This window comes from Babylonia areolata, chromosome 23 (genome assembly GCF_041734735.1).
Source record: "Babylonia areolata isolate BAREFJ2019XMU chromosome 23, ASM4173473v1, whole genome shotgun sequence".
Lineage (NCBI taxonomy): Eukaryota > Metazoa > Mollusca > Gastropoda > Neogastropoda > Buccinidae > Babylonia > Babylonia areolata.
Genome location: NC_134898.1, coordinates 18,383,161 through 18,400,425, shown reverse-complemented (window position 1 = coordinate 18,400,425; position 17,265 = coordinate 18,383,161). Strand labels below are relative to the sequence as shown.

Here is a 17,265-nt window from a genome sequence, read left to right as displayed (position 1 = left end):
GATGTCTCACGACATATGTTTAGAAGAGTCCTTGCCTTAGTTTTTGCATGCTGTCACACCTTATCAAACCAGACATCATGATGTTGCATTATGTCAATTGTAATTCGTTTCTTCATACGAACCGCTAAAAAAAAGAAGCAATTACTGAATATAACTAATGTTACATCAACGTATTCTTCAGTCAAGTTCGTAAGTGGAGTGATGGCCTAGAGGTAACGCGTCCGCGAAGGAAGCGAGAGAATCTGAGCGCGCTGGTTCGAATCACGGCTCGGCCGCCGATATTTTCTCCCTCTCCACTAGACCTTGAGTGGTGGTCTGGACGCTAGTCATTCGGATGAGACGATAAACCGAGGTCCCGTGTGCAGCATGCACTTAGCGCACGTAAAAGAACCCACGGCAACAAAGGGTTGTTCCTGGCAAATTTCTGTTGAAAAATTCACTTCGATAGGAAAAACAAATCAAACTGCACGCAGGAAAAAATACAAAAAAGAAGGGTGGCGCTGTAGTGCAGCGACGCGTTCTCCCTGGGGAGAGCAGCCCGAATTTCACACAGAGATAAAAAGAAATACAAATACAAATAAATGCCTCTTCACTGTTTATCTTTGTACGGAAAGTTTCTTCCATAGGTATTTTTCAATGAACTTCGTTTTTTCTTTTAATATCTCTTTTCTTCCATGCTTGATTAAAGGTCATGCTAATTCTATTGGCATGTGTTGAAAGAGACGGAAAGATAGGGAGAAAGGGAGTGACGGAGGAAAGATACAAAGATCAGACACACTAACCTGATCCAAACACAGAAGCTGAAACAATATATGTGGTCCTCAATTTGGGAAGCATAATAAACATTAAGACAAATCGTGCGTTGTTTTATAAATATGAATAAAAATCAACACTTACCAACACATATGGCTGTGTTGTTCACAACTTGACATTCTTTACCCTGGACACAATTCTATGGAAAAAAACAAAACCAATGACTGTTTTTCGTTTGCTTGGGTTTTATGCAAACAGGAAAAAAGTTACATATTTAAACTACATATCTAATTGAAAAAAATTATGGTGCTGAAAAATGAAACGAAAAACAATATCGTGATTAACATACGCCACGTGTTAAACATACACCACGTGTTTGACATACACCACGAATACCAAAAAAAACAAAAATTGTCTGCTGTCAACATCGTCATACACAGTATTCAAGTATGGAACTGGAAGAATTGAAGTTTTCAGCTGAAGTTCTGCACAAAAAATGCAAACATTGCCACAAAGTTAGCTTTTTAGAAATTGTATGGAAAATTACTGACTACATTTAATATCAGTAGCAAAACGACAAGCCAATGGGAACCTGAAAATGTACACATCATCGTGGTGTGTAATTCAAAATTCAAAGTACTAATGCGTTATCATGTACTTATCATACCGTAGACATGAAAAATTGACACACAACTATGATAAGGACAAACAGTGTCATTTCAACTAGCACTGGAAACATATTCATGTCAAATCCCTAAAGAGAATAATTGTGTTTTGGGAAGAAATAAAAAAAAATCCATGACATTTTCAAAAACATGCGTAATAAAAATGCGCATCAGCTTCCACAGAACAAAATGCACACACACACACACACACAGAGAGAGAGAGAGAGAGAGAGAGAGAGAGAGTTTAACGCCCACAGTACACATCGTGCCAATTCAGAAAAATGTTCCCTTTTATTACCAATTGTGAACAGTTTGTATGCGTGTTGCACGTGCAGATCTCACAATTGTTGGCGTCACGTGCGAAACCATGAGGACAGAACATGCGACACTGGAGTCGAGCACAGGGAGTTCTAGGAACTGGTACTTCTGAGAAAAAAAGATAGTCCCATGCGAAAATTATTAATAATTAATATGGCATTTTCTGCAATGAATTAACCACTAATGCGCAATACAGTGTGTGTGAACACATATCACAACACTCAGATGTGTACATTTAAATAAAAAGCAGCACATGAATTCAGCCCGTGCTCTGATAAAAAGAAAAAGCCACGCAAAAACAAATAAAAATAAAAGAAATAATATGTTTAAAAAAAACAAACCCACCAAGTACAAGAAGACAAAAGAACTAGACAAAAAGAGATACTGAATGACACTGTTGTGCGGATAAATGAAATATAAACAGGAGAGGAAAGGCCTTCAAGAATGACTTGTGATACACACGTTTAAAAAAAAAATATGGACATTTTTTCAATCGTTATAAAGTGTTCTGTATTTGATATCATAAAGCTTCGGGTTAAAATAAAAAGGCATAAAAGCAGATTCGAACCAAGCATGTTTGGGTAGACTTACAGCGGTAAAGGGCGTTTACCAGTGGTGTTCAAACATTAATATCTAAACATGTTGGGGTTTTTTGTGTGTGATAAATCGTTTACAGTATTCGAGGTGATAACGCCGTTTAAATCATGTTATTTTAGTACATCTCGGACATTTCAGAAATTTTTAAAGTTTGTGGTAAAGGAGACGTTGCAATGGTCTCAAGCACACCGCACCATGTAACTACTTTCTCCAGAATACAGAAATAGATTTATCACACTAAGAAATCATTTTTAAATGTTGATTTTTTAAAGCCATATATTTTTTAAAGTGTGTATCACAAGTGAGTCTTGAATGCCTTGCCTCTTTTGTATTTCTTTTCTTTTAATTGCGAGGAAGAAAAAAATGAGGTAATGTCGATCTGGATTCGGATCCTCAACGAAAAAAACTGTTCGTGATCCGGAAATACTGCTTAATCTGGAAGACTTACAACCTATTGGTATAACTGTGAAGATTTTTTCCCTACTATTTTCAACTCAAATTTGGTTTTGGCAGACAAAGTATTTCCATGACAATGTTAAAATTACCATGGTATCAGTATCAGTATCAGTAGCTCAAGGAGGCGTCACTGCTTTCGGACAAATTCATATAGGCTACACCACATCTGCTAAGCAGATCCCTGACCAGCAGCGTAACCCAACGCGCTTAGTCACACACACACACACACACACACACACACACACAACCGAACACCGGCTTATTACATAGTCTCACATTGTTTACACAAGTGAGTCAAAAACGTGCAAGAGGACAGAGTAAAGTCAGGCAGAAACCGATAATCACAAAAGATGCAAGACAAGACGTGATTATTTCAGGAAACTGTTGTGGTACATGAAGGTGTTACATATTTCATCTGAATGAGACAAGATAGATAGATAGAAAGACATAGAGATAGATAGAGAGATAGACAGACGGATAGACGGACAGACAGATAATCATATTTGGCAGTGAGCTGACAATCAATTACAATAACAATACTGACTGGTCGTTTGAAAGATCGCTTTGGAGGAAAAATACGATGCATTTATTAAAAACAAATAAAAGATTTTGAATACATGCTGGAGATGAATGGGAAGGCAATGTATCCAGCGAGGTATTGAAAACAGAGAGATACTCACTGACGCACACGGGCACCTCAGGGCAGGGAGGGGAGAAGCATGGCAGAACTTGCATCTCACAACGTCTGTCTGATGGGCACTTGAGCTGACGCAGCACAACAGATTAAACGGTATTTTACTTCAAAAAGTCACATTACAAATACAATGGATTCAGCAGGACAAAACGGAGGTCTTACATAAAGTAATGTCGTAATGTACTAAATATCTGACGGATGTATCTGCAAATAATTGTAGTTCTCTCTCTTTCTGTGTGTGTGTGTGTGTGTGTGTGTGTGTGTGTGTGTGTGTGTGTGTGTGTGTGTGTGTGTGTGTGTGTGTGTGTGAGAGAGAGAGAGAGAGAGAGAGAATCATATCTATTGGTCATGAAAACTGTAAACAAAAAGTTTATACACACAACAATCAAGGCATAAAATGTATTTGAAAAAAAACAACAACAAAAAAACAACCAAACTAAATATAAGGTGTACGAGTTAAAATGTGACGTGTTCTTTGAAACATTCCTATATGAATTTGCCAGCAAAGGTTGTACAGGCTCGTAATTGCACAATTGACTGTTTCAGAATTATCAAACTTTATAAATTCAGATTTATAAATCGGTCAACAAAACGTCTCGTAAATGTTCATATATAATACATTTGTCGACAAAATCATACCCATATTCTAAAACACCACCTATCATACATGCATATTTTTTTGTACCTCTGTATGTGCCTCTTTCTATGTGGAGATCATGTGCGTTTATGTCTGCACATGACGATTAAAATTATGCTCAGTTTTTCTTGAGTAGATCAGATATGGTTCACGTCTGTATTCTTTTGAAACATTCAGAATGTTATTTCAAATTTATTTTTCGTTTTTCTTCTTTCTCCAGAAGCTTATGTACTATCATTCAACTTTCTTTAAAGTGCAAATTTGATGATATAATAATATATTATATGATTATTATTCTTCATTCGTGGGCTGCAAACTCCAATGTTCACTCACATGTACGCGAGTGGGCTTTTACGTGTATGACCGTTTTTACGCCGCCATGTAGGCAGCCACACTCCATTTTCGGGGGTATACATGCTGGGTATGTTCTTGTTTCCATAACCCACCGAACGCTGACATGGAATACAGGAGATATGACGTGCCTATATGATCTTCTGCTTGCGTATACACACGATGGGGGTTCAGGCACAAGCAGGTCTGCACATATGTTGACCTGGGGGATCAAAAAATCTTCACCCTTTACCCACCAGGCGCCGTTACCGAGATTCGAACCCCGGACCCTCAGACTGAAAGTCCAACGCTTTAACCATTCGGCTATTGCGCCCGTCATTATACGATAATTTATTATACTTATATGGCGCAAAGTCCCCATATTTTGGGCTCTAGGCGCCTCACAATACATATACAGTTGTTACATAATACATTAAAAAAAAAAAAATATATATATATATATATATATATATATAGAATATACAAAAGTAAGGTCCAGAGACAGTGAAAGAACGGTGGCCAACAGTGGAGTGTTTGAATCTGGGTATGCGCAAACAAAGTGGATCCGAAGCTGATCGTAGAGAGCGAGATTGGATTTAGAGGTGAAGATAGCCACAGAAATAGGAAGGGGCAGATTTGTGAATACATTTATAACATAGAGTGCTGATCTCCTACTGTTTTCTGTGTGAGAGAGGGAGCCAATGCAGATGTTGTAAAAGAAAAGTGATGTGCTCAGATCTTTTCTTTCTGAGCACAAGTCGGACAGCAGTTTTGTATGCGCTGAAGGGACTGAATGGGTGAAGCAGGCAAACAAGACAATAGCGAGTTACAGTTGTCAAGGCGAGAGAGAATGAGAGAAACGACAAGTCTAGTTGTTGCGTCGGTGGGCAGATATTTCCGAATAGAACTGATGCACCGCAACTGAAAATAGCAGGACTGACAGGTATGATTAATAGATTTTTTGCATCATTTTGATAGGAGATCACTTTCGATGTGGCGATAAGCGAATATGCCAGTTTTGTACTGAATTCTGTACTGGACCGGAGGGGTAACCAATGAAATTGACGCAAGAGAGGGGTAACAGATCTTTTTCACTTTTGAGAATAATTCTGTCAACATTGTTCAAGATCATTTGAAGTCGTGTTATCAGATCAGAGGGCAAACCTGCCAGTAGTGAACTGCAGTATTCAATGTGACCAAGGATCAAGGAAGAAACAAGCTGAGAGGTCGAATGTTACGGATTTTTCTGAGTAGGAAGTTTGCAATTTTTACATACATTACTGACAGAGCTGAATCAAAACATGCACCCGGGTTTCTGACAGAATTTTGAAAGTTGACAAAAGCATTTCAGACTGTCAAGGTATGGCCCGAAACATGACTCAGCACAGACCTGGAGCCTAGAATTATGGTTTCTGTTTTGACGTCATTGAGTCAGATTGTTAGCCAGCATCCATTCCTTCACTGCAACAATGCACATCTATGTGTTTTTGCAAAAGATGCAAAAGATAGCAAACAAAACGGGAAAGGAGCTATGTGAGTTGGGGGTCACCTGCGAACCTGTAAAAATCATATCGATGTTCGCTAATGCTGTCGGACAGTGGCTGTGTGTGGACAGACTGAATAGTACTGGACCAAGAGAGAGGGGGACGAGGAGGAACTATCAGCACGTTCCTAACAAACAGCATTTTCTGAAGTAACGATCCACATGGACGTTCCAAACGTTTGTTTCCTGTACTCATGATGCATATAATTTTGAATATCAAACACCTACTTCCTGTGATAGCTATGCCCCCCTCCTGCCGCTCCTTCCTCTTCCAGGTAAAAGAACTTTCTACTTACATGTATATATGCCTTACCTTTCATCTTCTGATTGGGAGCTGTGCATGCATTTGAATGACTGGTGTGTGCGCGCTTTGATTTGTCTCCACACGAGATTTAGCTCTATATAGATATCTTAATAACAACGACAACAACAACGATATACAATAATAATAACAATGACAATAATAATAATGTAAAAATTGTTATTTTTTATATCAAGTAGCCGTTGATGGCAGTGGAGGGAGCACTCACCCCGAGGGGTCCCTGACAGAGGTCCGTGGTGTCGGGGGGCGGGGGGCGGCACTGACAGAGCGGACAGCCAGTCTCCGGGTCAGTCAGCCACCCGTGGTTACACACCATGTCGCACGTCACTGGGGCACAGCGGGGGCCGGGTGGGTCATCTGTATATTCACTGTAGGTGTCAGAGTTTGTGGTGACTGCTTTAAAGGGTTCACGAACGGTTATGAACCACTCCGGAACTTGCACAGTTTTCTTCTTAAGGGTGGGGTGAAATGATACCGACAAACAGTGGTGAATGGAACCAAATGCAGTGAGGTGCTTTCTTGTGCGTGCGTGTCCATTTCTTTTACAGTAACAAATCACAGCTTTCGTTTATAAACCACTGAATAACTGCACACTTTTGACTGATACATCGATTTTGCAAACGCAGCCGTGTGCAGCCTGTATAATTCAAATCGGCTCTTGATTATTCAACATCTTATGAAAGGCTACCTGCTTTTATGATGTGGACCGTCACTTTTTGTGAACACTTCATATAGGGTGTGATCATGGAAACCAAGCCGTTCATTTCTGTTCTCTTCTGCTCTGCTGCTGTGACTTGTGGTGAAATCATTTTGTGGGAATGTCCTGTGACTCGGTGCTGAACGCGTGAAAAATAAAGTCAGAAGTTAATGGAATGAGAAGGGCAGGAATGAAACGAGTAAGACAGGTATAGAGAAACAAAAAGAAACCAACCAAGATATACAGAAAGTGAAGGAAGAAAACGAAAAAAGAAAGGAAAGAAAAGAAATGGGTAAAAGAGATATCTTTATGCACAAATCGTCTTTGTATTAGCTCTCTCTCTCTCTCTCTCTCTCTCTCTCTCTGTCTTCTCGCTGTCTATCTGTCTGTCTCTCTCTGAGTGGTGACGGTCCACATTTACGTGTTCAACTGTCTATTGTAGTGATTTCACATCTCAAACAGCACAGTGTGTGTGTGTGTGTGTGTGTGTGTGTGTGTGTGTGTGTGTGTGTGTGTGTGTCCGTGTGTGTGTGTGACTGAAGCCTAACTGAATGACACAGTGGACGAATGATGAGCGCCCAAAGTCTGCTCTGGAGTTATCCCTGCCTGTTGTGCAAAGGATTCCGTGTTTGTAAAGCGCTGAAAGCTTGGTGTAACACCTAGGATGGGCGATGTATAAGTATCCACAACAATCAATCTTTCAATAAAGAAAAACCCATTGGTGACTGTGACAGTGTGAACTGACCTGGGAGGCACTGAGGCGCATAGCACGTGCCGTTCTCACAGGGATAGCGTGTCACTGAGCACTTCGATCCCACTCCGCAGTTCTGTGTCAGCACATGCACACAAATATGTGATATTTAACATGCTGCAAAGTGAGTGGAGAGTGTGTGTGTGTGTGTGTGTGTGTGTGTGTGTGTGTGTGTGTGTGTGTGTGTGCGCGCCCTAAGTATTTATAATAAATGACAGCAATATTACTTCCAAAAAATTTAGGGGGGGGGGGGGGGAGAAAAGTTTATTTCATGTGTCTCCTGGTGGCATAAAAAGTATTATACATTAGCATCTTTGACACAAACCATGTCAAAAAAAGAGAGATGTCAAAAAGCAAACAAACACAAAAGGCCCACACAAGCAAACAGGCAAATACACATAAACATTATTTTCTTTCGCAATATACAAAATCACATTCCTATCAACATACAAAGTTTCATTGAAAAGAAACACGAATAGATAGTAGAAACAAATGATTTAAGTTTCAACAATATTCTTCTGTTTCTTTCAGAAAACTACGTGGAATTTAATCATGACAGGTATCTTCAGACACATTCTCAGTATCAGTACAGCCACCAGCATTCACTACTACCACTGTCATAATCAATGTCATGATCACAGCATGCATTGCTCCACATCATCAGATCACCATTATCACCACCAGTCATCGTCTCCATCACATCATGCGTGGCAGAATCAGTCAAGCGTGGACTTTCAGTGTTCACCAGTGATCAGGGTTCGAGGCCCCTGTTCGTCATGGTGTTGTGGCCTTTGGAAAGGCACCTTAGTCTGAATTTCTCAACTCCACCCAGGTGTGAATGGGTACATGACTTGGGTTGGGGAGGGTTAAAACGGCGGAAGGAGAGGATTTGGTCCCGCCTTCCAATTCCAAGCCTTAGACACAGTAGATATGAATGTACTGCCACGATGACCATAATAGGCTACGGAACATTTCAATTCTGTCCTTTTAGCACTATAATCGTGATCATCAGCATCGTCATCATCAATTATGACGCAATCACTATTGTCACTATCAACCATCATTTACTAGTTCAATTCATAATGTGTTCATTCTTTGTCATATTAGACATAAAAAATCTTAAAAGAAAAAAGAAAAAAAACCACCTCCACAACAGTACTGACGTCAGAGGAAGAAATTATTTTCGCACTTCACAAAAATGAAAAAGAAAAAGGACTCTGGATACGTGAAATCTTTTCAGCAGATGCCATCTTCTCAACTTATTGCCACAGTCCTCTTATTAAGGACTGAAAAGCGGGCACTGAAAATTAATCACAAAACACTGGATTGGTTCAAGCGTGTGCTGTCTATGAACCATCGTAACATAATCATGTTTTATGGATTCGTTGATCATTGGCTATCATCTCCACATATCTTTACCAGTTCCATTATCATTGCATGGTCGTTACCCTCATCATCACAAATACAGTACAGTTATCACTTAATGTCATATTTACCTGCTGTTTGCATTGACTTGATCATCATTATCATGTTCTGTCATTACTCACCACCTAAACATAGGGGTGAGGACGAGACACACACACAAAGGTAGAGCAATGGCGTCATGCTGCATCATCACCAACAGCCACACCACCATTAAATAGATTGTCCTGTCATTGTTCACCACCTCAGCACAGGGGCGGGGCCGATACGCAGAGGACAGCCCCTGACATCATACTATCACCATCATCATCATCATCATCATTATCACCCCACCACCACCACCATCATCATCATGAGCACCACCCTCATCACCATCATAATCATCATCATCACAATCAAAGGCCTTGACGTCACTTACCACGTCAACACAGGGGTGGGGCCGACACACACAAAGCGGACAGCCTCTGACGTCATACTGAGGACCGAACTCACACTGCATTCGACAGGCCGGCGGACAGGGGTGGGTGGAAGGGGGGGTGGTCAGGGCCTTGGGTGTAGAGTCCTCGTCGACAGAGCCTGTAACAACAACAACAACAATTCCTGACATTGCAGCAAAACGTAAGATCTACATCGAATACCGATCGAAGGTGAAGATTCTTTGGAGCGGGTCATTGTACTGTACAGTGTGTCGCTGTATGTCTACCTCGGGAGCGACTGGAGCAACAGACGTTGTGTCTGCAGTGCAGACTGGGTCCCTGGCACCCCGGGTGGTCCGGCGAGCATTGGAGCGAGGTGTAGAGGAAGGACACCCTGGTCAGCACCGCCACCTCCCCCTCCAGGCACCCCCCACTCCCCGGCGTCCTCACCACCAGGCTGGAGCCTGCAACACACACACACACACACACACACACACACACACACACACACATGCACGAATACACATGCACGAACGCACATGCATACATGCATACATCAATCATCATCATCATCATCATAATATTAATAATGATATGGCACAAGTGCACTTGTAGTTTTTCTATCGAAGAGAATTTTTCTTCATAATTTTGACAGGGACAACCTTTTTGTTGTCCTGGGTTCTTTTACGAGTGTTAAGTGCATGCTACACGGGACCTCGGTTTGTCGTCTCATCCGAAGGACTAGCGCCCATACCATCACCCATGATCTAGTGGAGGACGGAGTAAAAATCTGGTACCAGATGTGCTGGGCCACCACTACCCTGCACCATCCGCTTGTGGACACACTGTGCAGGAATAAAAATGTAGGCATACTCACTGACACGACACACTGTGAACGAATAAAGAGTACACGTTGACACTCTGTGAACGAATAAAGATTTCACGCTGACACTCTCTGAACGAATTAAGATTACACGCTGACACTCTGTGAACGAATGAAGAATGCTCGTTGACACTCTGTGAAGGAATAAAGATTACTCGTTGACACACTGTGAACGAATAAAGATTACTCGTTGACACTCCGTGAACGAATAAAGATTACTCGTTGACACTCCGTGAAGGAATAAAGATTACTCGCTGACACACTGTGAACGAATAAAGATTGCCCACTGACATACTGTGAACGAATAAAGATTGCCCATTGACACACTGTGAACGAATAAAGATTACCCACTGACACACTGTGAACGAATAAAGATTGCCCACTGACACACTGTGAACGAATAAAGATTGCCCATTGACACACTGTGAATGAATAAAGATTACCCATTGACACACTGTGAACGAATAAAGATTACTCGTTGACACCCTGTGAACGAATAGGCATACTCACTAACACACTGGTCCTTTATGATACAGGCTGTGTTGCTGCCCCCCTGACATGAGCTGACCGGTCGACACTGCTCTTCCGTGCACTGCAACACACATGTCTCTTTGTTTCCTTGTAACTCATCATACGAATTGGTTACGGTACAGATAAAGAGTGGGGTGGGGGAGAGGGAAAAAAGACAGACTGACAGACAAACAATTAAAGAGAGGGAAATCGGGAGACAGGGTGGGGGAGACAGAGAGGGAGACAGGGACAAAGAGAGTGGGGGACGCATAGGGGAGAGTGACAGAGTGAGGAAGACAGTGAGAGAGAAAAGGAGAGAGGGTAGGGTGAGACAGAAATGGAGAAAGAGAGGGGAGACATAGAGTGATATAGAGAGGAATACGGATACGGATAGTTTGTACAGGCCACTGTCCGTCATGATGAGGTGCAGCTGAACAATCATTAAACATAATTGTCAATTCAACATCAATGAACAGTCTACCATCAACCATTCAAGAAACAGCCATACACTGGAGCGTAAATGCTTTGTACAAATAAATCGATAGGTTTCTAATCGTACGTTCGCGCTTTGATGCCAGAAGTAGACTTAATCGAAAAAAAACACGAAAAAAAACAAAAACAACTTGCACATTTATAATACCTTAACGGCATACAGAACTTGGGTATTTACAATATTTAAACTATACGTACTGAACTCTTAGATCATTAAAAGCAGGACACCTTGTCACAAAATGCACCTCATCTTCTCCCGTGTTACACAAATTTAATCCTCTTCAGTGTGGTAATTGTAACGATAATAGTGCATAAAAATTTCAGAGATCCCCATTCTGAACATTACTGAGATAATGTTTAGGTGCCTATCCACAGTCAACATTAACTGCAGTCTATTATCAGGTGCGGTGCAATGCGTTCTTCATACATTAAATCTGTCGCTGTTCATGACATGAAAATCCCATTCTTGATATCTACAGAAGACAGAGAGGGGGAAAGATATGAAAATGTATCCATTTAAGACATCTTGCTATTGCGCATAATCTTGAAGCTCGATGCGCAGTAACTCCCTGACGGCCTCATGCTGAGGTGTGGTGTTCCCCAAACAGCTGTGTCAGGTAAACACGCCAAACTCAGGGACACGGGGGAAACGTGCTGGGCCACACCGCAGGTAAAAGACTCAACCCAGCCTTGGTGTGAACTGATGTGTGTCACTTGACGGGCACCGTTTGGCCATTGTCATCCAGACTTTTCCCTGTGGCTTTGACATTAATTAAAGTATTCTATGTCAATGCGCATAGTCTAAGAAGAAAATGGAAAAGAAAAAGCTTGTTTTTACTTTGGTAAGACACAGGAAGTATGACAAATTGTTTGCAAGAAATATATATTACAAAAGATGTTTATGATGAATGGAAAAAGGAGTGGGGTGGTGCAGGAACAGCCCAGGTGATACTGATTAGAAAACACTTTCCAGGTGACATTCATGTTAAGCATGAAACCCATAGAATTCTGGCGGCAGCATCAATGCAAACTAGAAACAGTCCTGTATAATGAATGTGTGTATGCTCCAAATACTCCCAGAGAAAAACACATTTTTTTCTTGACAAGCTAAACACGTTTGTGCATAAAATAAACTCGGATAACATTGTCGTAGCTGGGGATTTTAACTGTGTCCTTGGTAATGCCATGGATATTATAAACGGTGCGAATAATGACATGGATATTGTAAGTGATTAAAAAAAAAAAACATGCTGATAAGCTTGTAGATAAATCTCATGAAATACTCATAGACAGTAACTTACTGGACGCCTGGAGACATTTCTTCCCAAACAAAAAAGAATTTACATGGTCAAAGCAGAGTCCACTTCTGGCTAGAAGACTTGACTGTATTTTGATAAATGATGTTTTTGATGGAACGGTTGAATGTAGTATCCTCCCTGTTCCTGCATCAGATCACAGGGGATGTTTTATTGTGGTGAAACCTAGAAATGAGACAAGAGGAAGGGGGCACTGGAAATTTTATAATTCTTTTTTACATGACATCGTCTTTGTGAACAAAATGGACAGACTGATAGTAACCTTCACCGAGGAAGATCGCTACGACAGTGAAACGTTATGCGAACTAAAAACAACATCACCCATTCACTTTGTTCTTGTTGTTTTTGGTGGGTTTTTGTTGTTGTTGTTGTTTTTGTTTTGTTTTGTTTTGTTTTTTTGGATGGGGGCCGGGGTGTTTGTTTTTGGTGTTTGTTGTTTGTTTGGGTTTTTTTTGTTTTGTTTTTTGGGGGCGGGGTGTTTGTTTGTTTGGGGTTTTTTTGTTGTTTTTTCTTTTTTTTTTTGTTCTTTGTTTTGTTGTTGTATACATGTAGAAATGTATTCGTCATATTTAATCATTATGATATTAGCTGTTGTGCATGTAATACTGATGGTAATTGTAGTCATTGTAGTATTAGATACATTTATCATACATGAAAATTACAGAGACAACAGCAAAAATATGACTATAGTCGTCTGATTCGGGGGGAGGGGGTTATTCTACATGATGCATGTCCCTCGATCCTTCTTTCCCGTCTTCATCATACATTTGCTATCAACGGCACTGCTCTCAGCTGGTTCAAATCATATCTCACTGACCGATTCCAGTCTGTCACAGTTGACAAGTACCAATCTGAACCCGTTATACCCACAGGGATCTGTTTTTTGACTTCGTACGCTTCACACTGTACACTGCTCCTCTCGCTGAAATCATCAACCACCATAATGTCAGTCATCTTTTGTTCAACCATCCCTCTTTCCAACTTAGTCAAGAACCTCGATGTTGTCCTTGACAACACTGTACGAGTAAAAATTTATAAGTCAGACCTCTCTCTCCTCCCCCCCCCCCCCCCTGTGTGCGTGTGTGTGTGTGTGTGTGTCTCGCAATCTCTCTCTCTCTCTCTCTCTCGTGCAACACTGTGATCACTGGGCACACGACATATCCAGGCCTGTTTATCTCCCCCTGCTGCCCCTTTGTCCTGCCAGTCAGGTGGGAAGAGTGGACAAACATCTTGCCTGGTTGTGCCCCCTTATGTCCCACTTTTCTGTTTGCCTTGTTGAGGGGTTTGTGGACAGGGTCGGCACGTTCTGTCACTTTAGCCTGCATCGTTAGCTTCGTCTGCACGTCTGAAGAAACTACAGAACACAAAGACTTTTCAAGGAATGAAAAACATTATGATGGACCTGGTGTATACTTAACTGCAGGCTAGAAAGATGCTCTTCGTGCTTTATCCTTGAATTCCCCCCCCCCCTCCCTCCCCACCATCCCCTCATAATCCCATTCTGTCTGACTGATCACGCACAAGCGGTGTTCGTGAGTGACCGGTCCCACGAGGTTTCCCGATGACCGATTAAATTTCTTGGTTACAGTGGCCGCGTATTGCTAGTTCTAAAACAGTTGACCCAATGCCCATTGTCATTAAAGGAAAGCAAGTAAAGACTATCAGTTAACATTTCCCGGACTGGTGGTTTCTAATGACTTGAAATATGAGGAAAATACTGAAGATATGTCAAGAAAGCACAACAGCGTGTGTACTTTCTTCTTGCACATTGCTAATTCTCCATATTTCAGAAGCGCTTCTCACTCACTCATTGAGAATGCCGTGCTGGGTTCCAAATGATTGTGCCAGATTCGGTATTCTGAGTGCGCGGTCTCTTTCGTCTCCACACAGAAAATATGTTGTTGTTAAATATGACGAACATACCTTAACAAATGAGCCAAGGAGCGCACTTAAAGGGTCCCAAGGCAAAAAGGGGTTGACCCTGACCAAATGTTGTAGAAAAACCCATTTCATTAGTAAAACAAATGCATTACAGACAGAAGAGACAAAAACATGGGTGGCACTCAGAAAAGAAAAACATGGGTGGCGCTGCACTATGGCGACACGCTCTCCCCGGGGACAGCAGCCCGAATTTCACACAGAGAAATCTGTTGTGACAAAAAGTAATATCATAGACAGGACCCGACACGAGATGAAAACAGTCATTTAGCCAGTAGGGAAATCCCACACGCTGGACAGGCTTGGTCTCTAGAGGGTGCGGGTGCGGGCGCACACATTCACGTAAACAAAAGCGTGCACGCTTTGCTAACTAATGAAAGAAGAAACAATGGGAGGGCGTGGGCACGATAAAGAAGGACCACTTTGTTTTTACATCCACTGATCTTGAGAATGAAGGTGAATTGAACCCACCGAAAAGTCCCCGCATTCAGAATCCAAACACGGACTGTTTCAGCGTGGCCTGACGGAAAGTTAATGAGGGAGAGAGGGAGTGGACAGCAGGATTGTAAAAGATCGTGTGTTCAGTGTTGACCTTCCCTCCCACCACAAAGGAGGTACTGCCGTGGGATGGAGGCAGCCAGGCAGGTACAGGCAGGTACACAACGTTACAAGATCAAAGCAAGCTGACCGCCGTCGTCTCTGACTGGTGTGTAGTGGGTGCTGTAAAGCCACTCAGAAAACAGACCTGACCTGCATACTGCAAACTTTGCAGCACATCACTTGGCCAACAGGATGCAGGGACAATCCCTGACTTGGATCATGAGTGCAAGGAATGAAGGCTTGCCTCAATCATTGTCTCTCTGATGGACATTCCGCAACGTGGATTCTTGTAGGCAAGTTTACGAGATGATTGAGGCGAAGGCCAACGATGATTTCTCTAACCCATATCTTGTTAAAAGAAACTGAAAATACAAAGACCAACGAAAAATATACAAAATACTCCAAAACCTTCATTTTGCATTGTAATTATTGCGACACACGATCAAATCGGGACAAACGTGATTGCCTATCGCTGATATTCTCAAGTATCGCTACGTCTAACATTTTTTTTTTTATCTGAATTGCTCAGAGTACCAGTTATTCTAATCGAGCATTCCAAAAATAAACATATTTTATTGGTATGCTTAGCATTATGTACAGGCAAACAGCGACTAATGTTCATTGCTTACTGACTATGTAGGAGGAATTACGAAACATATACAGAGAACTGTCTATTTGTTAAGAACTGAATAAACTTCAAATGGACATACACAATTATGCCTCTCTCTCTCTCTCTCTCTCTCTCTCGTTTATACAAGAGTGTCTGCTATGTGTACACACATACCTGTGAACAATCTCCCTGGCCCTCTGTGACACTTGCATAAAACATCAACACCATCTGAAACACACACAGACACAGTTTCACAACACACACACACGGTTGTGAAACAAATACACTTGCAGACAGAAAAAAAACGGAACATTGTGTGGCGTTGCACTGTGGCGACACGCTCTGCCCGGGGGGAACAGCCCGAATTTCACACAGCTACAGAGAAATCTGTTGTGAGAAAATGTAATACAATTCAGTACTACAATACATGCACGCGCACGCGTGTACACACACACACACACACACACACACACACACACACACACACACACACACACATATTCACCGAGATTTGTTTTCATAGCATAATGGGTGGCAGTACAAAAACACCCAAAAAAGAAGAACCGAAATATTATTACATGTTGACGCCACAGAACTGAACCCAGATCGTAAAGAGCAACTCAGCATGTCCTATGATCTAAAACCCAAAATTCCTCACAACCCTTATGTCCCACACATCCATGCTCAGCACCCGTTTTGATCCACACATCTATCCCCGATACCCATTATGTCCCATGCTTCTATGCCCAATAACTATCATGACCCACACATCTACCCCAATACCCATTATGCCCCATGCTTCTATGCCCAATAACTATCATGACCCACACATCTATCCCCAATACCCATTATGTCCCATGCTTCTATGCCCAATAACTATCATGACCCACACATCTATCCCCAATACCCATTATGCCCCATGCTTCTATGCCCAATAACTATCATGACCCACACATCTATCCCCAATACCCATTATGTCCCATGCTTCTATGCCCAATAACTATCATGACCCACACATCTATCCCCAATACCCATTATGTCCCATGCTTCTATGCCCAATAACTATCATGACCCACACATCTATCCCCAATACCCATTATGTTCCATGCTCCTATGCTCTGCACCCATTATGTCCCAGGCATCTATGTCCAATAATTATTATGACCCATACATCTATCCCAAATTCCCGTTATGACCCATGCATCTATGTCCAGTACCCTTTATAACGCACACATATCTGCTCTATACCCAATATGGCGCATACATATATGCCCAATACTCGTTACGACGCATGCATCTATGCCCAATACCAAGT

General features: G+C 41.7%; 1 protein-coding gene across 1 annotated transcript in view; it reads right to left on the bottom strand.

Annotated features, from left to right (window-relative positions):
* LOC143298257 (kielin/chordin-like protein) overlaps positions 1 to 17,265 on the bottom strand; it is a 48,224-nt gene that overhangs the window by 20,953 nt on the left and 10,006 nt on the right. Inside the window, exons 2-10 of the mRNA XM_076611071.1 lie at positions 16,125 to 16,178; positions 10,995 to 11,076; positions 9,889 to 10,065; positions 9,604 to 9,761; positions 7,758 to 7,839; positions 6,524 to 6,672; positions 3,470 to 3,554; positions 1,717 to 1,844; positions 898 to 952 (exon numbers count right to left, since the gene is read on the bottom strand). Coding sequence (XP_076467186.1) covers positions 898 to 952; positions 1,717 to 1,844; positions 3,470 to 3,554; positions 6,524 to 6,672; positions 7,758 to 7,839; positions 9,604 to 9,761; positions 9,889 to 10,065; positions 10,995 to 11,076; positions 16,125 to 16,178 — 970 coding nt within the window. The remainder of the gene's footprint in view (positions 1 to 897; positions 953 to 1,716; positions 1,845 to 3,469; positions 3,555 to 6,523; positions 6,673 to 7,757; positions 7,840 to 9,603; positions 9,762 to 9,888; positions 10,066 to 10,994; positions 11,077 to 16,124; positions 16,179 to 17,265) is intronic.